The sequence below is a fragment of the Onychostoma macrolepis genome, chromosome 10 (assembly GCF_012432095.1).
Source record: "Onychostoma macrolepis isolate SWU-2019 chromosome 10, ASM1243209v1, whole genome shotgun sequence".
Lineage (NCBI taxonomy): Eukaryota > Metazoa > Chordata > Actinopteri > Cypriniformes > Cyprinidae > Onychostoma > Onychostoma macrolepis.
In genome coordinates, this window is record NC_081164.1 from 10,078,735 (window position 1) to 10,105,913 (window position 27,179).

At 37.9% G+C, this 27,179-nt stretch overlaps 1 protein-coding gene across 2 annotated transcripts in view; it reads right to left on the minus strand.

The window, feature by feature from the left end:
* Positions 1 to 26,912, minus strand: part of cblb (Cbl proto-oncogene B, E3 ubiquitin protein ligase) — a 69,459-nt gene extending 42,547 nt beyond the window's left edge. Inside the window, exons 1-3 of one of the 2 annotated variants that reach the window (XM_058789637.1) lie at positions 26,630 to 26,912; positions 25,787 to 25,949; positions 24,481 to 24,731 (exon numbers count right to left, since the gene is read on the minus strand). In XM_058789637.1, the coding sequence (XP_058645620.1) occupies positions 24,481 to 24,731; positions 25,787 to 25,939 (404 nt within the window). In that variant the 5' untranslated portion in view covers positions 25,940 to 25,949; positions 26,630 to 26,912. The remainder of the gene's footprint in view (positions 1 to 24,480; positions 24,732 to 25,786; positions 25,950 to 26,629) is intronic. The other variant, XM_058789636.1, reaches the window with a different exon arrangement.
* Positions 26,913 to 27,179: the final 267 nt, after the last annotated feature.

A 27,179-nucleotide genomic window follows, 5' to 3' on the forward strand; every position in this document is an offset into this window, starting at 1 on the left:
GTCTTTAGGCTTATGTTCTTTAAATTTAGTTATTACTTCATGATGTCATATTCTTTCATTTCAGTCCATTTTATTCTCACCAAAACTGCACATTATTTTAAAATTTAGAGTAAAACAGACTGAAGTTATTTTTTTTTTAAATTCAAGATTCATGAAAACAACATTTTAGTTCCTGTTAAAGACCAAATTAATGAAAATGTGCAAACTTTAACAGACCAGACTTTAACCAAATATTAAAAAATGCACAAATATTAATGTAAACTTGTCAACATATAAAAGATTCGTGAACATAAATTACAACATGTAAAACCATTGTAAAAACCTAAGCTCAAATATAAGATTGTGAATAACAATGAAAAAAAAAAAAAGTCCTAAAAGTAGTATTTGAATGAGTTGCCGCAAATTTTAGCTACTTTTTACAGTTATTGTTATGTGGTACTTAATTATATACAGCATGTTTTGCAATGCTAGTTACACATTCTTACTTGCCTGAACATAAAGAAGTTCAGTTAATTGATGTTCAGCTTCAATTTACTATACATTTCTGGATTCTTTTAAAAACACTGTTAGTGCATACTGCAGTGCAGTTCTTTTATTTTTTCAACTGTAAAATAAATAAATAAATGATAAATAAAATAAATGTTAAAAACTTGTTAATTTCATTGATTAAGACAAGATTAAGACCATGTTGTCTCAATATTGCCACGCAGCTCTCTCTATATGCAGCAGACTCTCTCATTTCTGACCTGCAAATAAACACAGACTCAAAGATGAAATCTAAGAGACAAGATTCTCTTTGAAGTAGGGGGTATAAGAATATTAATTCCAGGCTTTTCTGTCTCTGTTTCAGAGGGCTAAGCTGCCAGGGCTGTGTGTGAGCGCGAATGTCTAGAGAAAACTGCCTCGTGCCAATCAAAACAAAGACTAGGGACACTTCTGTCTCATTAGACCAAGACCTGGTTAAGGTCCGTCTCAGGGGAAAGGGAGGACACATGTGCCTGAGGAAATGAAAAAGGGGGTTGTGAGTGCAGACGGGGCTTGTCCCCTGCAGAAAAAATCCCCCTAACCCCACCCTGCCAATCAAATCTTTTTTGATAAACTCCTACCACATCCTGCACAATCTTTTTGTTTTGTGCCCCATCTACTCCCTCGCCTTCAGCCTTCAGTGTTACAAATTATACATTTGTTGAGAGTTGGGCAAGCAGCCCATGTGCACTTCATTTCAACAGCCTGTTGAGGGACGGGCACACTGCCCTGACTGCTACAAAGTATACTTCACAGTATCACCGTAAACTTTATTAAATATCAATAGTAAATGTAAATAATTTCAATAACAAATTTCGACACCAAAGCAAAAATAACTTAAGATTATTTTAATATATACACATCGATTTCGGCCTCCAACGATTATGAAGATAAAATAATTGAGATAAAATTATTACGCCCCATTCCACCCCCTTTCTATCAGTGTGCTTTCATTCCCCCATAAAAGCCCTATTTCACATGCAAATCAGTAAAATCATGTAACGTGACTTTTGCAAAATGGGATGTCCTTGATTTATTTAAGTGTATTAGATTTATACATGTTTTTAAAAGCGCGGAAGAGAACTTGCGTTGCTCCTCAGGAGGATTTAGGTGTATGCGCTTAGAGATGGAACACAAAACGGACATGTAAAGTCAACTTTTAGCTCAAGATGCGTGCCTAAATGATCAAACACATGCAAAAAATTGTCAAAATGTGTACATTTCTGTTAACTGAATAGGCCTACTTGAGACTTCCATAAAAAAAAATCTTAAAGCACAGTTTGTTTCATTTGTATCTTTTTATTTTATTGCATTTGACCTTTGCTTTTTTTATTACTGACAGTTGAATCATTTTCAATAATTTTGAAGACTTTTTTGTTTGTTACTAATATCAGTTACCCAAATACTCTGCTGACGTGGGATTGAGAATTGTGAAATTTCACTGGTCTCTAAAAAGTAGATGCCACAGCAACCTTATTTACAGAAAAAAATTAAATAAAATAAAAATTATACATATATAAACTGTCTTTAAATAAATCACTCATATAAAGTTTTGGTCATATGGCCCACTCATAATCGTGTTAAATAATCGTGATTATGATTTTTTGCCATAATCGGGCAGCCCTAATAAATATAGTACATTTAGTATACACACACACACACACACACATACCTATATAAACACTACATAGACATACATATAGATATAGATACACAAACACATTATTCGTTATATAATAAAATGTATTAAGTTATATACAATGCTTTGTAAATGCTTCAAAACTGTATCACTACATCTTCATTTTTTTAATTGTAATTTTATTTTTGTATCAATTTTGTGTTAAAGCACTGCTACCTTTGACCTCTCTATTCATAACAACACACTGATTCATTAAAGAGAAAAAGCATGAAAGCATGAGAGGGAAAAAAGAGAGTGGGAGTGAAAGACAGAGAGAGAGATGTGCAGGATAGAAATCAATTCCAACATTCCCACCACATCAACGTATTGACTCAAATCTACTTTCAGCAGAATATTATCTGAAAAACCATAATCAACTTTGCATGCCATTTATTAGACATCATACCAAATGAATATTTGTTCAAAAACATAAATATATATAGCGATGGACACATTTAATGTCAGAAAAATGGGATTTTTATTGATTAGTTTAGGCCTAAAGTGTGTGTGTGTGTGCATACGTGCATCGGTCAGTCATCACAAAGGGAGCTCTCAGAGCTAATAGACTGATAGATTTTAGAGGGATTCTATCACATCTGATTGGTTCAAAGACAATGACACTCTCTCTGCCAGATGGTGGATAGAAATGTGTACGTGAATATGTTTGGTCTACTCTTACGTCTTTAAATGACAAATTCTTACTATCCCAGCTTGATTCCTCTACAGTTTATAAATTATCGTCAAAGTAAAGATTCACATACAATTCACGTTACTGACACGCATAGGTTTCTTGCTTTTTATTTTTAACTTTTGACTGTGGTTAATATCTGAATACATGCAATTATTGCATCATTTATATATGGAGAAGATGTAGTGGTATGATGCAAATAAATAATACACAAAAATATTTAAATGGATATAAATTCTTTTCTCTTTTGTGTGGGTATCGTAATCAATTTTAATGATCAAAAAACAGTTTGGGAAACCGAAACTCAAGATCAGTAAAATGCAAATCAGCACGCAAAAGTCATGAGTGTCTAATAGGGTGGTAATGAAACTCATTAAAGAGAGCAGAAGAAGTTAAGCTAAATTCAAGTCAGCTCTTTCACACTGCACTTGAACAACTGAGAAGTGAGAACACAAAAAAATATTAACACGTACACAAAATATGGACAAGAATTCATGAACAAACAGGAACAGGAATTAACACAGAACACTGCATACACACACACAGAGAGAGAGAGAAACAAACACACACAGAGCTACACATCCCGCACGGCCCGTGTGCTGACAGCAGAAGATTACGGTCCGTAGAACAGCTCAGACTGCTTGTCTTGTGCTACGCTAAAACTCAAACAAAACAGCATTGTGTCTGCCACTGCAGCACTACCAGTACCACTACTCTGCTATTGTGCTGTGTGTGTATATGGGGGAGAAATCTTGACAGATCATTAAATTAAACTGTGTGAACATGCATACATGTCTTTAGACACCAAGTGTGAAAACATCTCATTCTGATTTGCCCAGTCTGAAAGTAATACATTTCACCACTTACCCTGACTCTCAGAAAAAAGGATAAGGTGCAAAAGTTAAAAGTTAGCATATTTACCTCTAAATGGTACATATTATCTTAAAGACACTAGTACTTTAAAGTACATATTTAGTTCCTAAAGCGTACATATCAGTACCTTTTTTCACGTGATCTTTCAGAAATCATTCTAATTTGCTGATTTGGTGCTCAAGAAACATTTCTTTTTATCATCAATGTGGATTTTTATTTGTTTCTTTTTTTGTGGAAACCATGATACACTTTTTTTAAAGATTCTTTGATTAGAAGAAAGTCTAAAAAACAGCATTCAATTGAAATAGAAATCTTTTGTAACATTATATATGTCTTTACTGTCAGTTTTGATCCATTTAATGCAATTTAAAGATTTCTTAAAGAGTAAAATTAAAAAAAAAAAAAATGCATAAATTATTTTGTTACTCATTTTTGCTTTGGTGACGTATTGTGAGGAACATTCCATCTGTGCTGCCCCATGTGCCTAAAAAAAAACCTGGTCATGGTAAATTTTCCACTGAGATAAAGTTGTTAAAAGGCACATGTGACACGTGAGATATTTACAGTCCTTTCGATTTGAATTGCACACATCGCTCAACAACGATCCAATTGTCATTTGTACCATTCGACTTTTTTCAAAATGATACTGTTGCAGTTAATTGTCAAAGTCTAGCCGCTTGGACAAATCTCACTCTGAGTTCAAATCTGGAAAGATTTTTATATTCTTGGGAGAATCTGTTGAGAAATATTTGCATTTTAATATGAAGTTCAGAGTTCAAACCTTTTCGATTTGTGTCTCATCCGAGCTGGACCTGAACCATGGAGACTAGAGTCACGGCAAGATCTCAGAGCGCAGTTTGGTGGACGCGTGGGTGTCAGCCTACACTGATCACAGACCAGCAGTGAGTCACCAGCTCAGCCCCAAACTCAACTGATAACTGCAGTTATTACTACACCTCACCGAGCTGCACTGACACGAAGCGGCAGCCAAACTGCATACGGGGGCAGAGAGGCCTAGGACAAACATGCAAGCTCCTCAACCGAAGCCCACCATCAATCATTCTAGATAACTAATAAATGTCACTCTTCGCCGAAGCCCCAGTCTGGCGCCTCCACACGCGCTCGCACATACAAACACATGCATACCACACAGACACAAGCAAACAATCTCACACAAAAGTCAGCAAACAAACCCACGCATCCCATCTCCTCTGGAGCCCAGATGCTAGTTTTGCCTTCTAGAATATTTCCTAAACTCTTGTGGACAAACTTCTTGCTTCTTCTGATGAGCTTTTGTGTCTCCAAAACTGTTGCTAACAGAACGAAAGAATGACAAAGAAAGAGAGGACGCACTTCGTCCTCGTACAGACACAGGATGTGCTGCAGGAAATTCAATGGAAGTCATATTCACACACACTGTCAACTCCTGTTCACTTCCTGCATCAAGGTTACACTTCCATTTCCTCTAGCATTTACATTTCTGACCCTTTAATCAACTGCATGCATGACTTGTGTGGTAAAACGGCTCTCTTAACACAAGGAATAAACAGATGAATAAAACGGCATCCGCACCCACGAAGTGACTAAGCGCGTGTCATTGAGTCTTTACAGTCAGCATTTCTAAAGAAAGACATTGTCCTCCTCCTCCTCTCCGCCTACATGCTACACCTCACTCTGGCATGGCCTGAGCCATAGACTTATAATTACTAGATGGCTCAACCCCACTCATGTCCGTCTCACCACATCCTAGCAGATGGGCCCCAGATTTCAGGCTCCGAATGGGTTGTTTCTGGGCCACAGTGAGCTCTGGCCGTTTCCTTTCGTATGTGCAGGAAGGGTGGACATTTTGGTCATTTTACTCAGGTACTCAGGTAATAGTTAAATGCAGCTTTCAAGGACAGGGAGTTGGTTTCTGTCAAACTATTCTATCTATAGATAGGTGTTGTTAGCTGGTGCATTGGATTACGCTTAAAAATACATTTTTGTTTAAATGCACATAAAATGTTGTTTTTTTTTAATTACAAATAAATACAAAACTACACAAAACAAATTTAAAAAGTAAAAGAATTTAAAAATAAAAATATGAAATGAAATTATGAAAATATGATTTTATGAAATAAAAATATATTCAATTACAAAAAATAAACAAAATATAAAAGCTTTAAAAACTAAAGAATAAAAGAAAAAGAATAAACATAGTAAAACAACAACAAAAAAATACATAAAACAAAAAAGAATTAAAGTAAAAGAATTTTTAAAAAGCATAAAATAAAATAATAGAATATAAAAGTATTTTAAAAATATATAAGAAAAATAAACAAAGTAAAACAAAACGTAAAACAAAAAGCGAAGCAAAGCAAAATAAAATAAAATAATAATCAAAAATAAATAAAACAAAAAAGAATTAAAGTAAAAGAGTTTTAAAAAGTATCAAATAAAAATATATTAAATTTTAAAAAATAAAATAAAATAGAATAGAATATAAAATAATTAAAAAATAAAGAATAAAAGTAAAAGAATAAAACAAAGCAAAACAAAACAAAAAAAATACGAAGCAAAGCAATTTTTTTCATGATCAATTATTGCTGTCACTTCTTCGTTCTGGTACTCACACCCATTCCTAATTTTCAGCAATAAACTGGAAAAAGGAGATCAAAAAGGATATGACGTCACTCGAAAGTGAGGATTTTCCCTTACTGTGCAATGATGCACCTGGAAGCTGTGGTGTGTAAACCATAGTCAGGAATAGCTTGACATACACCAGTACTATAAATTCCTTCTGTGTGTATGATCCTGGAGGAAACTCAGAGAGAAACTGTATGCATTACATATAAGAGTCTGGAAGCAGGAGGGGGGACTCCCTGAATTTGTCACAGTGAAAGCACGGCTCTGTAAGTACGCTGGAGAGAGCGTGTCAGTGAGTTTAACTGGTTATGGGTGATCCCCGGGTTTGATCATCATGTGGGAATGGCTCAGCTTTGAGTAAGTGAGAGCTCTGCAAAACTCTCACGCTGAAGGGAGACTCCATCATACCTTCCTCCTGTGTCACTCGCTCCATGACTTACTCACAGACGTGAGTAAAACACCCCTTTTTCTCTCTATAGCTCAGGCCTCCACACGTTCACTCAGCCCTGCTCTTCCTTTCTTGTTCTCTTTCTGAGCCCATTTCCTGTGCAGATGGCGGAGGTTAATAAATAGATTGATAAAAGATGTACTTTATTGATTCCTGAAGGAAATCTCTGTGCAAGAGCAGCAATAATGCTGAACAAACAACACACACAATATAAAATACACAGCAGGGCTCTACAAAAAAGGTTTTTTTTTTTTTCCTGCTGGCCTGGTCTAAAACAGTTGATTAATATTTGTCATTTGTAAATTGCAATGTACACTAAATATTTCATAAAAAATTAACTATGTGAAATGGCAATTTATTTATAATTTTCAATAGGGATGTGCTAAACTACACAGCAGAGTATGTCAATTAAAGAACTTTAAAAAATGAAATAATATATCATGTGTTTTAATTTTTTTTTTAAATGTAAAATTTAGATAAACATTCTAACTGATGCCTCACAAATAATTATAGGGCCGATTGATTCTGGCAAAAATCTTAATATTGATCAATACTTAATCAATACTAAGGTCATGACTTTGAAAGTCATGAATTTACTGAACTTAAAAAAAAAATTTAAAATTAACTTTTATCAGTGAACTTCCTTTAACTTTAAACTTCATGTATAATTCAACTGAATAGCAAATAAAAAAAACAAATTAGTATTTAAATTAATCAATGTAAAATATTTGTAAAAGAAATTAAATCTAAAATAAAACAATTACAAAAAAAAATAAATAAATAAATGAATGAACAAAATGAAATCAATCTCAGACTGTCATCAAAGCCTCTTTTATTCTAGCCAGCTAGATAACATAACCTTGATCATATATTAAATCATACTTTAAAGATTTGAAGTAGCGAATTTGCAATAAAAACGTTCATGATAGAAAACAAAACATTTTCTAAGTTTGCAAGACATATAAACGTAGATGCTCAACCCATGCAAGCTCCATCCTGTGGGCTTCTTGTGGCAAAAGCATCTGCACTCTTCTCAGAAAACCAATTCTGCCATTTTTAATAACGCGTACTTGCAAATTTATAGCTGCAATGTGCATTATAAGTCCCAACGCCAAGAAATACATTAAATCCTCAACTACTGCCAAAGGCTACTCTTGCACCTTTGTGTGCACTGTATATTTTCTCAAAAACTCTTTGAGAAGCAGATGGTTTGCAAAGTTTCTTAATAAAGAACATTCTGGATTATTTACAACTTTAGTCTATCTGCATCTGTACGCAGTCAATTAACTCAGTTTGTAAAAACCCAGAACACTGGATCAGCACTCCGTCCTATCCCAGGCCAAAGATCCTCTGTGCTAATCCACAGCATGCTACAGATGGGGTCCATAAACATTAAGTTGTAAATAACTCAGAATATGCCATTAAATAATCGTTTACATTGCTTTTAGTATCCCAGCAGTCAAAGAATGTCAGGTTGTTATTTCATAACCTTGTCTTGTCTTAATCTAATGTATGTTGGAACAAGCATCTGGTCTATGGCGTAATGAATTTAAACAGCAAGTATGACCTTGAAACCATATCCAACGATATCAACTTTTCGATAAAACATTGCTTCGTTGTCCTGTGTGGGTATTAGGAGGATATCCTGGAGAAGATATTTCGACCATCTCTTCCAGAACACCACAAAGCCGCATTGTTTCATTTCCTGTAATATTGAGGTATTATGAAAGCTGTGTCTCTTTAACAAAATAGAAACATTTCTCCCATACCCATCACGGACTCTGAGCTTTGGTGGTCTCCTCAAACATCAACCCAAACTGACAATGTTTTTTTTTTTCTGTGAGCAACCCGAAATGCTATTTCTGAATCAGCGGAACATTACAGTTAGTTCACAGTGACAAACAGGAAAAAGAGATCTAAGATTAGCTTTACGATGATCAGCTCTCTGAAAACAGCTACAAACCCAACGACAAAGTCAAGCCAACACCGGCAGGAAGCAGAGTGACATCATAGCCCTGTGAAGGACACTGCTTCACGGTCACTTCCTGTTTGAGTAGCTTTGCACACAGTGATAAGACTGACACACACGAGCACAAAGTAGATACTGACCACAGTAACTGGCAGGAAACCGACTGGTGATAAGGTAAGCTATGAAATAGCCAAAAGACATTTTTCAGCTTCATAATTTATTTACTAGCTGCCTGAAGCCCAACTCTCAATCTCAGCCTAGCTTTACAATGTAAAGTCCAAACAAATGCGGTAAACAAAGAGAACAATATCTATGGCCAGGCAACATCCTGTTTCCTGGTGCATCACTACAGAGCTGAGCAGATTGAGTGGTGATTACTCTAGGAAGCTGCGGCGGCACGACTGTTAGATCGGCCATTAGAGGCAGAAACTTATCGCAACAGCTGGATAGATTTCCCATGTTCTTGTGCGTAGATATCAACTGCTCTGAGAAGCATGAGACATCATGCACTCCACACCAGACAGAGCTCTTCTAAAAGTTGATGCTTCTTGGTGCATATCTAATTTTTAGCCATTTTTGGATTAATGTTTTTGTTTTAGCACAATTTAGGATTCAAAAGTCAATGTGTGTTAGCTTTATAAAAAAATAAAATGAAATAAAATAAAATATGGTTTGGTTATCAGCTGCAATGCAATATCCAATAAAGTAAGGTTGGTATAGGTTGTTAGGTCTGGTTCTTTGAGCTTAGAGAACTGGTGCTTATGAAAGAGTGATGAGTTTGTTTCTCCACATCTCTTGTTTCACAAATCTGTTCATGGGCTCAAAGAGGATGCTGCTTCCGGGATGGAGCAGATCAATACTGGTTTCAGTTGAGGAAGGTTGTTGGAGAATCTATCCTGCCTTATCAGTGTAAGTGCAGGTCTGACCATTTAGAGAAAACACACACACACCCTCAGACACTTGCACTGCGTCCAATCACTTAGCAGTGATGTTTTAATTACGGAAATGTCTAAGATATCCAAGAGTTTCATTACTCTAATTAAAAAGATGCTTAAAAGTTGTTAACAAACTAATGAAGTAGCCTTTCTGTTATCTTAAGGTGCATCACTTAAGACATATTAGTAAAAATAGAAGAAAAAAAAAAACATCCATAGGTGGTTTCTTCCTGCAATTCTGAATCACAAATAATTGAACTGGTCATCATGTAATCATATGTTTAAGAGCAACGGATAACTGACGAGACCGCACACTTCAGAAACGTCTCTCACATCCCACTATGAGTGACACATCTCTTGGTTTGAGTGACAGACAGGAGGCAACCGATCCCAGAGGGCCTAATCTAGTCTGACAGTTTAAACAGGCTTTCACACTGAGGTAGCGAGTCGGTCATAGTACTGCGGGCAGTTTCGGGGCAATGTTACGCTGTGTTGAGTCTACGGGAGGTTTCTGATCAGAGAAAGAAAAAGAAGCCGTTGCCAGCTCAGAGTTTCCATCCTGTGCACTTCAACAGCACATAGTACAGCTCGACTGAAACGTTTATGTGGTCCCTCTGATGAGGTCACCGCTTTTACGGCGGGAAAACACAAAAGGCATTCAGAGCTCCGGCAGGTGTTCTTCTGTGGCTGCTTTAAAACTACAAAGCTGAGGTTACGCAGACAAATGTTTCACTGAAATCAACTGGATGTATGGTGACAGCTAGGAGAGTTGGAGGGAAACAAGCCTCGTCAAGGTTTTATTTGATGAAAAATATCATTAGAGTTTAAAATAACTTTTCTATTTTAATATAGCTTAAAATGTAATTAATTCATGTGATGGCAAAGCAGAATTTCTACAGTTTTTAGTGTCCCATGATCCTTCAGAACTCATTTTAATATGCTGATTTACTGCTCAATAAACGTTACTTATTATTATAAATGCTGAAACAGTCACACCTTATATAAACCATACCAGATTTTTACAGGATTCTTTAATGAATAGAAAGTTTAAAATAACAGCATTTATTTGAAATAGTAAAATTATAAATGTCTTTACTGTCACTTTTGATCAATTTAATATATCCTTGCTGAACAAAAGTATTTATCCCTTTAAAAAAACTTAAGGGTTTCTTTATAGGAAAACATGTTTTGGGTATAAGGATATGTTCCGTATGTATTTGGCATGTTTAAGTGCTCTGGCTCAGATTTGTTTGTTCACAGTCTGCCTTCTGGGATTTCATTCTCAACAGCAGTGGATGGTGACTGGGGCTCAGATGGCCTGCTGTGTGTATGTGTGTGTGTTTCAGAGTATATGAGGAGGAAACAGAGAGAGGCAAACACATCACAATAAATCAAGCACGTCAGCCAGACTCCCAGAAGACCAGCACCACATAGACACAAAAATGCAACACAGTCCCATATGGACATTCATGAAACCTCACTAGACAAATCCTCACTCCCTCTCCGGACTGGACACACACACCCGACTCCCCAAACACCTTACTGGAAACAAGGCAGGTTTCTGTTCTTTAAAGCACTAACCCAGAGCTCGGACGGGACACTGCTATGTAGGGCAAACATGGGAATAAAAGGCCTGTTCTCTCATCTTGCGCTCCTCTCTTGCTCTACAAGACACCTAACCACTTGAGACGCAGCTGTCGAGACTACTATTGATTTGCTGTTGGGTTGATTTGAATGCATCCTGAAGTTCCACCTGCTGCCCGCACCATCCGCTAAGGGAAAAAAAAAAAAACAGCGCCAACACACACTTGCAGTCACTTAGTCGACAAGAAGCTGTCACAAATGTGGCTCTGGTTTCAGAGAAACACATTTTCACGGCTGTGGAAAGTGTGACACTCACCCACTCAGTTCACGAGCACAACAGCACCCTGTGACACCTGAGAAGCAGAACTTAAAGACTGAGAGGTAAAGATGGAGAAAACAAGTGAAATATTAGAGAGCGAGAAGAGGCGAGCAGATGTTCTGACATTTAAAACCACCAACAGAGATACAAATGAAACCTCAAAGCTGATAATTCATTAGATGTTCATTTGAGGAGGCGTCCCGTCTAAGCTTTTCCAGATGAGATCAGCAAAGGTTGAACCCCAAATTTCAGGGGGCTGGGGCACAAAGGGACATTCATGCAGACAAAAGAGTGATCTGTAGAGGGGGTGTTTGGGGTGCTATATCTAAAATCATCTCATTGCATTATAATAAGGCTAGAAATATACTCTACACAAGCACACAGACACAAAAGCTCGGCCAACGGACTGCAACGCAATGAAGTCCCATTCACCCGTGAACATGCATACTTTAATGTGGCAGTAAACTCAGTAAACCTATTAAGTTCTGGCAGACATACAGATAAACCGATTATAATTTAAATGACCGATATTTAAATTCTAAGTATAAATATAAACTAAAATATAATATATATATATATATATTATATAAATATAATATAAAAATACTTTTTTAAATCAGTCGACAGTGTTATTAAATATTTATTTATTTTTACTTTTGATTATAGCAAATGTTATCAAAATAAAAAAATTACAGATAAATAGCCAATAAACAAATAATGACCAATATATAAATTAAATAAATAAAAATTAACCAACAATTTTTTTGTGTGTGTATGTATATATACAATGGGGCAAAAAAGTATTTAGTCAGCCACCAATTGTGCAAGTTCTCCCACTTAAAAAGATGAGAGAGGCCTGTAATTTTCATCATAGGTATACCTCAACTATGAGAGACAAAATGAGGGGAAAAAAATCCAGAAAATCACATTGTAGGATTTTTAAAGAATTAATTGGTAAATTCCTCAGTAAAATAAGTATTTGGTCACCTACAAACAAGCAAGATTTCTGGCTCTGACAGACCTGTAACTTCTTCTTTAAGAGGCTCCTCTGTCCTCCACTCGTTACCTGTATTAATGGCATCTGTTTGAACTCGTTATCAGTATAAAAGACACCTGTCCACAACCTCAAACAGTCCAACTCCAAACTCCACCATGGCCAAGACCAAAGAGCTGTCAAAGGACACCAGAAACAAAATTGTAGACCTGCACCAGGCTGGGAAGACTGAATCTGCAATAGGTAAGCAGCTTGGTGTGAAGAAATCAACTGTGGGAGCAATTATTAGAAAATGGAAGACATACAAGACCACTGATAATCTCCCTCGATCTGGGGCTCCACGGAAGATCTCACCCGTGGGGTCAAAGCGATCACTAGAACTGTGAGCAAAATCCCAGAACCACACGGGGACCTAGTGAATGACCTGCAGAGAGCTGGGACCAAAGTAACAAAGGCCTCAAATCCTGCAGTGCCAGACGTGTCCCCTGCTTAAGCCAGTACATGTCCGGGCCCGTCTGAAGTTTGCTAGAGAGCATTTGGATGATCCAGAAGAGGATTGGGAGAATGTCATATGGTCAGATGAAACCAAAATAGAACTTTTTGGTAAAAACTCAACTTGTCGTGTTTGGAGGAGAAAGAATGCTGAGTTGCATCCAAAGAACACCATCCCTACTGTGAAGCATGGGGGTGGAAACATCATGCTTTGGGGCTGTTTTTCTGCAAAGGGACCAGGACGACTGATCCATGTAAACGAAAGAATGAATGGGGCCATGTATCGTGAGATTTTGAGTGAAAACTTCCTTCCATCAGCAAGGGCATTGAAGATGAAACGTGGCTGGTCTTTCAAATTTTGTTATTGACCAAATACTTATTTTCCACCATAATTTGCAAATAAATTCTTTAAAAATCCTACAATGTGATTTTCTGGATTTGTTTTTCTCATTTTGTCTCTCATAGTTGAGGTATACCTATGATGAAAATTACAGGCCTCTCTCATCTTTTTAAGTGGGAGAACTTGCACAATTGGTGGCTGACTAAATACTTTTTTGCCCCACTGTATATGTATGTATGTATGTACAGGGCTCTCAAGTTATAGCGAAAGTTTGGAGTGAGATTAGGGGAGGGGCCACACAAAGGGGAGGAGTCACACAAAGGGGAGGGGCAAGTCAAAGGGGAGGAGCAACTCAAATATTTGCAGCACCCAAGCGCATATACATTACAGTACTTACCCTGAGCATGTATGTCAAACTGTGTGTGTGTGTGTGTGTGTGTGAGAGAGAGAGAGAGAGAGAGAGAGAACACATTTCAGCTTATGTTTCTTTTTTTCTGTTGTAAATGTTTGTTGCACATTTTGATGCCTGATGACAGGGGTAGAGGACTCCCACATAAAGCACTGTCATGATAATAGCGTTCCATCCAGAGCCAAACTGTTTCTAGTTTTGGTTTTGTTCAAACCCACCATGGAAAAAACACTGCATCTGAATTTGAATTTGGGGAAGCCTCAGTGCTTTATATGGGAGCCCCCTACCCCTGTCATCAAGATGTGCAACAAACACAACAGAAAAAAATAAAATCATAAGCTGAAATGTGTTCTCTCTCTTTCTCCCTCTCTCACACACACACACACACACACAGAGAGAAAGAGAGAGCTTGACATACATGTTCAGGACAAATTCTGTAATCCTACTGTGTGTGTACAGTATGTACACTGAGCACTGCTGTTCAGTTGGCATGTTTGGGGCCAAATTCCTTTGTATTTTTGATCCTTTTTTAAATATGTAAAACAATTTATTTTATTTGGATGAATTTGTCTGTCTTTTATTAGATTCACCAACTGTTATAACTAGGGCTGCAACAACGAATCGATTAAATCGATAAAAATCGATTACTAAAAGCGTTGGCAACGAATTTCATAATCGATTCTTTGTGTCGCGCGACGCGGAGACGTTTGATTATTAAAACAAATAATAATAACTTTAGTTGAGCGCGGAGCGGAGTGAACACACTCTCTCGCACACGGATGCTAGCAGAGTTTGGCGCCTCATAAATAAATAAAAAAAGGAAAAAAAAAAAAACAAACGAGCGGAGGCAGAGGAAAGATACATGGCGGAGGCAGAGAAATCCGTGCGACCCAAGTCATCCAAGGTGTGGGAGCAGGGGCGGCGTTTGCGTATGGCAGAGTATGCAGTTGCCATACCCTAGCCCAGTCAGGTGCTGTGAAAAATTATCCAAACTTGAGTCGCTTATAATTCGTTTTTATTATTTTAAATCAGAGAGTTTTAAAAATAGTAAACCAATGATAAGCATTAAAATAACTTGTCAGTAAAACTTCGTAACGCCATTGGATCATCGAGCTCTCAGCGAGACCTCGTAACTTCACCCCGCCTCCGTTCAGATTGACGCGCCGCGCACAGCCTGGAGAAGATGAGATCTCTGCTTTTTCGCAATGCAAGGGTGAATAAATAATTGGTGTTTGAATAGTACAGCGTTTTCTTTACTCAAACACTATGTCAGTAAAGGATAATGTTTTTGTGTGTTTGAAGAGTGGAGAAGAATTAGTTATTTCTGTCTATATCGTTTTAAATATCCTGTGCATTATGTGCATAAGCGCTTAATTTGAGATTTTGGCCAAGTGTATTAAACAACAAGAAAAACTAAGCGCCCATATAGCTACAATCAAAGTTATATAACCTGTAAAAGTTGATGAAAGCATAATACACTTGCTGCTTCAGATAACAGTTACAGCCGTTCTAACGACAGACAAAACACTCCATCTCCGTCATTCTCTGGTCAAAAACATTATTAACTCCATTTGAGCTTGATTTTCATATAATGTTAAGTGCAAGTGTCTGATACAATACCAACGCTAACGACGCAGTGTTGTTAAATTATTTAATTTTTGCACTCCCCAAAAAGTCTATATATTTGGCAGATGTAAAGCATACATGTGTATGTTTTTTGTGTTAGTCCATTTTTATTTTATTTTATTATTATTATAACAGCTCAGGGATGTTCAAGGAGCAACATGTTTGTGCACTTTCTAAAGATTTTAGTTCTGTTTTTGAATAAAGGGTTGGAAATGAATGCTTTTCTTTTTCTTTTTTTAAAATCCGATTCATCGATTAATCGAAAAAATAATCGACAGATTAATCGATTATTAAAATAATCGTTAGTTGCAGCCCTAGTTATAACATCTCTAGTGCTTTCCTTTCAGGAAGCCAAAGCTAAGTTAAAGCTTCTGGTTGCAAAGCAGTTGGAGAGTTTTTTTTTTTTTGACTGCATTAATAATACTTTAGCGCGAATTTGGCTATATTCCCCAACATCAGCTCTCACTATCGTTTCACAGGCAAGTGATTTCGTAGAGGAATCTTAAAATCGAAAAAATAAATGAAGAGGTTACCTACAGCATTCATCGGATCTTTCTCTTCCAATTTACACTCCATGTGTGCGCGCATCCATGTTGCTTAGTAACAAACCCGCTTGCAGTAGAATCGCGTAATTTAAACGGAAACAACAACACCCTAATTTCTGATTGGCTGGTGGCATTTAACTCTATAACTACAGAGAGCTATGAACTCGGCAGAAAACTTACCTCAGTATTCCCTCATCTATTAATGGTATATTAATTGTATATATTGTAGCGGGACAAGTTATCCCTTCTCAGCGTGAGAAATACAAGGTGTGGCGTGAGAGCGTGTGAACTGGTTGAAATGCGTGAGTCTCACTCCGATTGCATGAGACTTGAGATCCCTGTATGTATGTTAGGCATGGGCATTTTTGGCAATTTCTTATTTCGATCACCAATAGGTTGTTTGCAATCACGTGATTCTGATAACGCGCGAAATGCAGCTGGAGGGCAGGAAGTGATTTTTCTCCATAGGAATCAGTAGCAGAAACTCAAAATTCCTGTGTTTTGCGTTGTTTAAGGATGCTTAAATCGGCCAAACCGAGAAACCACAAGGAGCTTTTATCGTGTAAGAAAATTTGTTGTTCGTAAGAGGGGAAAAATCAAGAAATTGACTGAAAAACACGAAAAAGTGGCTTGTAAAGCTGCGTCTGTGGTCGGGAGGAGCGAGTCGGATAATGCTCGTGTGTGCATCCGAAGCCATCCGAAGTAAAAACATGTTGCATTATTAAAGGATCTGTATTTTTTTAAAAGAAACATCTAAAGGCAATATAACTGTCTCAAATAACTCAGGCATTGCATTTGAGCATGAAACTAAATACTGGTAATATGCAGCGCATTCAGCTGCATGTAAATACATGTTAACATCCCAACGCAATCCTATTAGATTAATCAGATGTGTATGTAGCTAACCCAGACATCACTACATGACTTCAAAGCTCTTCTCACGTCTATACTTTGAACCGCATGCTGTTGCAAGCTAAACAATCAGAGCTCAGGGTGCCACCCAAAGTGCTGCTACAACCAATCAGAATTTTCTTTTTTTCCCCACAATCATCGTTTTCATGATCGATCATCGCTGTCACGGCCGAGTAATCGAGTACTCGATCGCTGATGCACATCCCTAATATGTGTGTGTGTGTGTGTGTGTGTGTATGCATGCATGCATGCATGTGTATATATATATGTGTGTGTGTGTGTGTGTGTGTGTGTGTGTATATATATATATATATATATATATATTTATATTTATTTATATTAGGGGTGGCACGGTACATGTATTCGTACCGAACCGTCACGGTACGGACATCTCGGTTCGGTGCATGAGGCCTTACAACGAATACAGGCAATTCACCCCCAATCCAGAAGGGGGCGCCCGCAGCAATGCAGCGCTGTTTGATAACCACCAGCAGAAGAACAGCGAATGCCGAGTTGCGCACTTGAAAACAAAGCCCCCTAGACAGTGACCATGTGCTGATTCTGAACGCATTTCTCACTGACAAGGGAGTATACTTTAAAGGCTTGCGCACTCAACTGTTTGCGAAATGGAGCTTTCTGCTCGTGTATCCTACCTCTCTCATTCGGCACAAATCCAAATATTCCGTAATATTTCCATATCTGTGATGTAACGTATCTGAATGCGAAACTATTATTTATTATGTAAATGATTGTACTTCAGTCGCGTTCCAGCGGTGACACAGAACGGGCACTGATGTTTGGTTCACTGTATTTTATTTTGATAAAGTACCAACTGTGCTGTCAAGTTAGCAATGCTGGAACTGATGTGTGTGCGTGCGTGTGTGCGTGCGTGTGTGTGCGCTCCAGCACGATCACTTCAACTGTTTTCTTATACCAACAGAACACTTATTGTCTTACTAATAATGCATCGCTGTATAAAGGTCTGCTTTTATTTGTGTACACTCACAATGAAAACAAAAAAAAGAAAACAAATAGGTCGCTTTCTGCCATTTGAGTTTCCTTTCTGTGAACAAATTAAGCGTGTCACAAAATGAACAGAAACTCAGCATATATAGGCTGTTACGTGTCGCACTGTTTTGTGTGTGTGTATATACACATATACATGTACACTTATACACATGTACACGTACACATGTGTGTGTGTGTGTGTGTGTGTGAGTGTGAGAGTAAATAAATAAACAATATATATAAACACAAATATACAATACACACACACACACACCCACACATATATACATATATATATATACACACATTCATGTTTTTAAATATTAACTTTATTAGATGTCTCCAAAGACGAGAAAAAAGAAGAAATCTACATGAATCATCATCATCATCATCATCACCATCATCTCTAGTATCATCCAATAATGGTTATTATTTACAGTTATTATAGACTAAAAAGTGATAAGTTGACTTAACTTAATAATTTTAAGGCAACGAGTTTCCTCAATTTTTTTAAGTTAAGTCAACTTATCACTTTTTACAGTGTAGTTAGCTAGCTATAAAACAAATCGATAGTTGCAGAAAGGTTGACACTGCAATTAAAATAGTTGACCAAGGGGAAAAAAAAGTTTTTGCTACTGCCAAACTCTTGAATTATGAACCTCATTCTTGGCTAGAAGCATTTGAGTACTTGAGTATCATATGTATTCTGACCTAAATGTGTTTGTGTTCATAGCAAAAGGATAATTGTAGAAGGGAAACACAAGAACAGGATGTTGTGGAGCACTTCCTCTTTGAGTTTTCCTCCAGATGACTGAAAACATGGTTAAATGGCACAGTACAACAGAAGCAAGCAAAAATAATAACAGAAACCTGCACTCAATGCCACTGATTTGCAGCATAAAGATTGGGTTGCACAAAGTGTCCTGTCTTGTAAGAGTGTGTGTGTATGTGTGTTTGCCCTTCCTCTGGAGGTCACATATCCCATCGTCTTTCCTTTCCGGTGTTCAGCCTAGCCTTTCTTGCAACCCACTTCCTTTAAGATCTGGATAAGTTTTGGGGTCTTGAGAATTCCCATCCAGAGAACATAGACACTGAACTTATTCTAAATTTCTTGAAAGCTCAGTCTTTGCCAATTAATGCCAACTCAAAGTAGTATACAGTGGTATCTCCCAGATCTAAGGCTCGGAATCGGTCCGTGACTTCCTCATTAATGAAGCTTTTTCCATCATTAGCTGGGCACCAGATGAACCTCATCATCACACTGCAGAGCAGACGGTGCGGTAACCAAGGCGTGGTGGGGGAGTTGGGATATGTGGCGTGCCATCTGATTGGTGGTAGACTGAGTGCTGCTAATTGCGCTTTTACCGAAATGCAGACCTCTGCTCATTAATCATAGTGCCGGGCCTACATTCGACAAGGCAATTTAAGAGAAATTAACACAAACATGATTGAAATAAGGAGGACATAATTGAGCCTCCGATGCAGGACAAACTTGTTACACAACAGAATAAAGGAAAAAGAGCGGGAAAACATGAAAGAGTGACCAGAGAGCAGGGAGACCCCTAATTGAGTACAACATCTGGCTCTGTTCCACTGTTATTTGGCTGTTTGAACTTCATTGTTCCTGTGTGTGATGGATGCAGCTGGAGAAGGTTGAGACTGGGGGATGGAGAGGGGCCCATTTGGTCTGCAGGCTCTGAGATGAGAGGAGGATATATTTTCCTTTCATTCTCCATAGGAGAGCATTCGTTTACTCTGTAAATAACTCCAATTAACTCCAGTCAAGGGGTGACATGCCCTGCTGCAGTCTATCATGAGTCATGTGCCCAGGTCTGGCTTACATTGGGCATTATTGTAGTCAATAATGACTTTTTCCATTATATAGTGTATAATAAGGTATGAGGTCGTGCTATATTAAACCTAGGGATGCACCAATATTAAATCATCCAACATTGAAATTATAAGAAATATTTCTTGAGCAGCAAATTAGAATTATTTCTGAAGGATCATGTGACACTGAAGACTTGAGTATGGCTGCTGAAAATTCAGCTTTGGCATCAGAAGAATAAATTAGAGTTTGAAATACATTAAAATATAAAAACAATATTGACAATATTACCATTTTGAATGTATTTATGATCAATTGAATGCCGCCTTAATGAGTATAAGTAATTTCTTATCTTTACTAACCCCAAACATTTAAAGAAAAAAAAAGTTAGTCAACTCTAATATTGACTAATGGGCATCAATATATTGTGCATCCCTAATTAAAATTATTTTAATGAAATTATACAATTTATTTCATTACTCAAACTTATTAAATGCCACCGTTCGACAAGATATGTCCATGACAATAAACAACAAAATGGGATTTCCAATCAGATTCCTGTAACTTTCTGTTTTATAATGATCTTTTATAAGGATTTATATTTAAAAAAAGACACAGTGAGAGCCTGACAGATAATGCAATTATTACTTTGGATGAGAGAAATAATCTGCTGCATACTGAAATGTCTTTCTGACCAGAATCTATTGGAGAATGGGCAATTGAGTTCATCCACCAAACAAGCCAACCTATAATTAGTTCCTCCTAGGGAAAAAGAAATCGCTGAACATTAACTTCTGCTTGCACAGTAAAAAATAACAGAGTTAACCTTTTAAGAGATGCTTTCTGCAATGTGCTTACTCAAGGTCAAAGGAAACAAAGCAGGCCGGTCTCTCAGTTCCTCTACCTAGCAGTTTCAAATCCACAGCTCCGTTTCCATCAAGGTCTGCACTTTCACTTCAGCTTTTCATCACTGGCTCAGACGGCGTCTTGAGATAAAGCTACATCAGTGACCTTTTCCATCAAATCTGCTGCTGCGTTAGCAATTACGTTCAGTCTGTTTCAGCACAGCGTTCAGTCCAAACATCATTCCGTGAAGTTCCTGTTGTCCGTGTACTGTTACATGATCCTTTTCTGTTTATTCACAGCAGATGGTAATGGGCTCCAAAAAAGTCCGTTTCAACAACTAGAGCATTGTGTTTATCCATAGTGAGTGTTGTGGAACATCTGCCTGAAGAATGCAGTAGCTTGTGGTCAAACATGAATAAAGGATGGTTATTTAGTGAGGGTGGTAAACATCCTGTGCTTTAAGGAAATAAAACCATTCCAAACATCATGGTGCTAACGCCTACACTGGTTTACAGGTGCGAGAGGCGTAGAGGTGCAAGCTGGGAAGAAGGTTTTTGCACATTTGCGGAAAACAAAAACTTCCCCGAATGTTCCGTAGCTGTTAAGCAGCTTTAAACCGAGCAATCTGAGTAAGGAGATTTAAACAGACGGCTGCCACTTGTGAGAAAGTGCAGTATATTACCTTTCTTAGAGGGGAATTAGCTCTCTTGAAGGGCTCTCGAGAGCTTTAAAAAAACGTTAGTTTTTGGACGTGACGAGGCTGGAAGAGGTAGAGTAAGGAATAGGGTTAATACACTGTGATTTTACAGTCAGTGTGAAAGCAAAACAGCTCCCTGGACCGTCCCCACTGTCTGTGGCCTGCTTAAAGGCCAAACCTCAAGAGATATTTTCTTCTGCATGTTTGAGAACAGTACATCGTACGTCTCTATCGCTGTTGAAAGCAGTCTCTCTGTCATCTGCTCACACCTCAAAGCCACAGGAACATTAAAAAATCTGCCAATTTTCTCATTATGCACGACAACTGAGAAGCAAGCACGTCAATGAGGCCAAGTCTGAGGCTTCAGTGAAGTTCAGCATGTACTGCATGGCTTCACGCTTCTCTCCACAATGCTTTCCATCTCTATCACCAAAAAAGACACTGAGGAGATTAAAGCATGAGAGATCCAACACCGCAAGGCTTAAGACTGCCACCTCAGCCTCAGACAGAGCAAAGCTTGCCAATCTCCACTAGAATTAATACATCCGGCCCATTCATCCCTGCTCCAGAGTCCAGACCACTGTTTTGTCCGCCTCTTAACGTCAATACTAATAGATAGTAATGCATTTAGATCTTTCCAGTAAAAGAAGAAACTCAGAACCTCAGCAATCCTCTGATAGTTTTCAAACAGGGTTGAGATTGCTTGAATACAGCACACAATTTGAAGATGGGTGTTTGTATCATCACTGTGACAATACTTTAATAAATGTTAAAAATTGTGCAGTTAATGAAACAAAGAAACACCACATTCGTTTTTTACCACTGTTCAATCAGTGGCTTTATGGTTCATTTTTTTCTGTTTCTGTTGTTGTTGCCCACAGCTGTGCAACAATGTAAACACAGAAAAATAGTAACACAGACGTGGTGAACAATTAAATAGTGTAGTTTTTAAAAAAAACAGAGTATGATAAAAGAAAATACTTCAAAGGAGTTAAAAAATGAAATGTTTGCTTTTAAAGCTTTTCAAACATTTAAAGTTCCAAAAAAGTAAAAAAAAATAATAATAAATTAAATGAAGTAAAAAAGTGCATTTTTGTGGAATGAATCAGAAAGATACACCAAAACTATACATTATAAGTTATTTATGAACTATTTTGTCCTCCACAAACTGTCTAACATTGCATGGCAGAGATGATATTTATGGCAGGAGGGTGCTGGGGGAGAGAGACAGAAAAAGAGAGTACCATTGTTGGTCTCAGGAGCTGCAGTATAATTACTATAGCACATGCGGGGCCTCTATGAAGACGCCTGGCTGCAGCAGGCCGGGGACCAGCTTTCTGTACTGATGTCTCCCCGCAGCCCCACTGCACTATGAATGAACTCTCCTTGCTTTTCCACATGGCTCTTTCTCCCGTTTCCCTCCTCTCTTACTGCCTCTTCTGTCCTTTCTCCACATCTCATTCAGAGAGCTCAATAATATGGATAAGCAGGACTTTCACTTGCCCTGCCAACATTGTCATACACACACTTATTCCAATGTATTATTTACAAATGTATATGTATTGATACTATTATATAATTTATACCAAAAGGTGTTTATTATACTTCATTTTTTATCATATTAATATTGAGTGCCAAACAATATTTTTATCACTTTGAAATTTTCTATTATAACTAATGCATTCAATATCGAAAACCTCATCTGTGTGAGCCAGCCAAGATGTTACCGAGGCAACATATTTAAATTAGCAGAATTTTTCATCTCCAGAGAAAACCAAACGTTTCCGTTTGCAAGCCACAAAAAACTTATACATGTTCATCAGTCATAAGAAACCATGACAGCACAGCACTAACCTGACTAGCGACAGTTCAATCAACTAGCATTGGGCCATCACACCTTCCTTATTGTTAAGCCTAGCACTCATCTCGATTTCTTGACCTTTTGTCGTCCCTCCCTTCCTCTCTCCTAATCTGCAAAAGCACACATTACTATCCCCCCTTTGTGTGGGACAGGGAGCCAAAGGCTGCAAGGCAAAGTAGAGGATCTCTCCCTGGAGATTTAAGACAGAGTGACACAGCAGACATGGAGGAGCTGTCAGCCGATATCCCTGCTCCTGTCCGGAGCGAGTGTCACAGCTTCTGGATACGACAACGTGCCAGGACGGCCTGTCAGTTGCTGTCCGCAGGCTAACAAATGCTGCTTTACCTCTCCATCACCCTCCCAAAATTTCATTTCAATCATATTCTCACCCCTGCAGAATCTGGTGAGACTGGGATCGAAAGCATTACTAAAATGAAACTTTTCTGCCAAAACCCGAGCCAGAGTTGCCAATCAAAAGCAGTGGGATATAAACCAACAGCTGAAACACTATTATTTTCTGGCAGTATCAAACGCCTTATGAAACGTTTTCAAAATGTGCACTATTTTCCCAAATAGTCAGTGGCCTAAATGCAGTTTAATTGATGTGAGGCTACGCTCTAAACCAGATGCTGGGAATGTTACGCTTGGCTGTCAGTAAAACAGAACGCTAAGATTTTCCTCTTTAGTCAAGGGCCGTGTTTCATGTCTGAAAAGCACAGGCTGACCCAGAGCTCTAATGGCCCTTGGGGAGAGTATTCTGCATGTGTCAGCTTATGCCTGAGACACACTTGCTCTGTTAATAATCTCTCTCACTTTGTTCTCGCCCTGCGCAGAGTCTGCCTGGCCCACCAAGGTTTTAGATCCAGAGGGGGTCGGTCTCTTTCGTTAGGGCTGCTGTTCTTGATCAGAGTTGGATTTCCATGATAATTAGCCATGACTCAAGCTGACATGAAACACCAGAGGATTCTCAACAAACAGACCAGTCATGTGACCTGACCTCTCCTGTGTCTATGTCCATCCAGCAGGACGTTCAAAGGGCAACAGATCAGTGTCAAAATGAAAGGCCGTACGAGTTATGAGACTGACAACCGTGATAACGCATGAAGATGATCTTAAAAACCATCTGCTAAAACAGACGTCTCAAGCACGATGCACATAGAATAAAAGTGAAATCTCTGCCTCTATTCATTTCGTTTCACTTTGCAATGGACAAAACCAAATACTCATGTGCAAATCACTAACCAGACCAGACCATAAATGAAATAAAAAGCATCCTACCTGTCTTGTGACTGTTCTTCATACATTCTCTCCTTGGCTTCCTTAAAGAGGCGGATTGCTCTTTTGGATTTCTTCATCAGGCTGTCGATGTACACTTTGAAATAGTCATTCTCGCTTAGCTGAGTAAGTCTCTGGTTCTCTTCGTATTTGCACAGTATCAGCCTCAGGTGCTGGTAAGTGTCAGGTAAAATATCCAGGATGTACGGAGGACTGTTCTTCAGCTGTAATCTGGGGTTCTGACATAACCTCACCTAAAAAATAAAAAAAAAAAACAGCTTAAAAAAAAAACAACTCCTCTTCACTGAGAACAAAGTAAACAGCAATTTTACTGAATTTATTTTGAATAAAGAAAAAATTCAAAGGTAGGTGGTATTACTGATAAGTCTTTTATAAAATACGTGTAGTAATGATAGATGCACGGGAAATAAATCACATAGGATATAGTATAAATGTATACATTAATATATAAATAATATTTTTTTAAATCACAAAAGGACTGCGTGCATAACATAAATAGTTACAAATAAATGTTTTATTACTTAAAAGGGTCTTCAAGTTCTAATATATATATATATATATATGTGTGTGTGTGTGTGTGTGTGTGTGTGACCCTGGACCACAAAACCAGTCTTAAGTCGCTGGGATATATTTGTAGCAATAGCCAAAAATACACTGAATGGGTCAAAATGATCCATTTTTATTTTATGCCAAAAATCATTAGGATATTAAATAAATATCATGTTCCATGAAGATATTTCGTAAATTTCTTACCGTAAATATATCAAAACTTATATCAATATATTAATATATTATTGATTAGTAATATGCATTGCTAAGAACTTCATTTGGACAACTTTAAAGGCAATTTTCTCAATATTTTGAATTTTTTGCACCCTCAGATTCCAGATTTTCAAATAGTTGTATCTCGGCCAAATATTGTCAGATCCTAACAAACCAAAGTTATCAATGCAAAGCTTATTTATTCAGCTTTCAGATGATGTATAAATCTCAATTTCAGAAACATTGACACTTAAGACTGGTTTTGTTGTCCAGGGTCACAATATAATTTTATAAAATCTGTAGATAGATAGACAGATAGATAGGAGTAAATGAAGCTAACTGGGTGGATTTCAGCTACGAGCAAACTTCTCGAGCTTGCCGCCACACAGTAAACAGTTCGCTACAATGTATCAAACAAACGCTTCCAAACAACCGACTCCATGGAAAAGTCTCTCGGCGCGGGAGAGCAGAGGAAGCACTGTTGCGTCATCGGCAGCAAGACTGTAAACATACTCAGGACACTTACTACTTTGTCCATGAGCTTCCATGTCTTCTCTACGGTCCGGCGGTCCGCGGCCGCCTGCTTGGGGGGTCCGACAGCGTCCTGGATGGCGTCAATAATGCCTAAAATACGGCCTTTCCGATTGTTAGGTGGGCGTCCACTGAGAGCAGTTGCCATTTTCTGCACACTGTAAGATACAGAAATGTTACTCCTGAAGGCAACAAAATACATGTGGGCAGATATGTGGCAGTATAAATTAGCTGTACCAGCACCGAAAACATTAGGTCTTTTATATCAGTCCAGCGTTTAGTACAAGTCAATTAAAATGCCTGAACTTTGTAACTGTAAACAATAGCAACGCCATTAACCAATTTAATCCCACTGGTTATATTTGAGAACATTAGTTGTAAACCATGAAAAACTTACAATATACAAATACACCTATCATATACGCCACATGTAATGTTTATAGGGTCTAAAAATAAACATGTCACTGTTCACTTTTGTGAAACCCAGAATAAGTAATTTATGCATAAGTCATTTATTAAATCACATTCTAAAAGTTTTTTTTTAAACTTTTTCAGAAAATAAGCATGCAGTTTGTTTAATAAGGTTGTCTATGCAGTAAAATACATGTCTCAAATAAACTAGGAATAATTTGGGATTAAACCGTTTAAAAAAACACCCTACAAAAAGGGTTACAGTGTTGCACTATTTAAAAGAGCATATAACATAAATGCGTCGTAGTAAGAAACGCAACTTGATGTTCAAAGACTATGACAACTCATGAGCCAAAGCAAAGACCTTAAATTCACTGTAAATTGCGGCAAATTGCTCTTTTGTATCATCTATAAACTCCAGACTTACTGCGGCAAAAGGAAAACAGTGTAGCTGCCAAGACAGGGAATGTCAGAGTTCCTGAGTTGAAGCTTTAGGGAGGTCCCCACAACAAATACAACAAAAGCAAGAAAAACACAACGCCAGTGCCAGGAAACTGTTACATCTCTGCCCAGATGTTCAGAAACTAGAAGCGGCTTTTACGTATCCTCAAGCAGAAACCACTTGAACGCAGTACAATCCCGCTTTTCTCGCTGTCTGATATGGTCGTGTCACTGCTCGCTTAAAAATCAGTACTGGAACAAGAAGCAGCGAAACCAACAGGGAGGAGCCGAGTGGGCGGAGCCGATGAAGCAATAGCTCTCAAGCGGCCAATCAGAAGGCGGGAACGTTCTCAGAGGTGATGGAGTCCTCCAATCTCCAATTAGAGTGGAGACTTTAAGTGCATACTTAATATTTCCGTAAATGAAGAGGCAATGAAATCGTGCAAAGCGTTTTGTAGGTTGTTCCTATTATGCAAATTGTACATTCAGTCGTCTTCACTTTCTCCGATGGAAACAAGTGTTATGGCAAGCCGTTT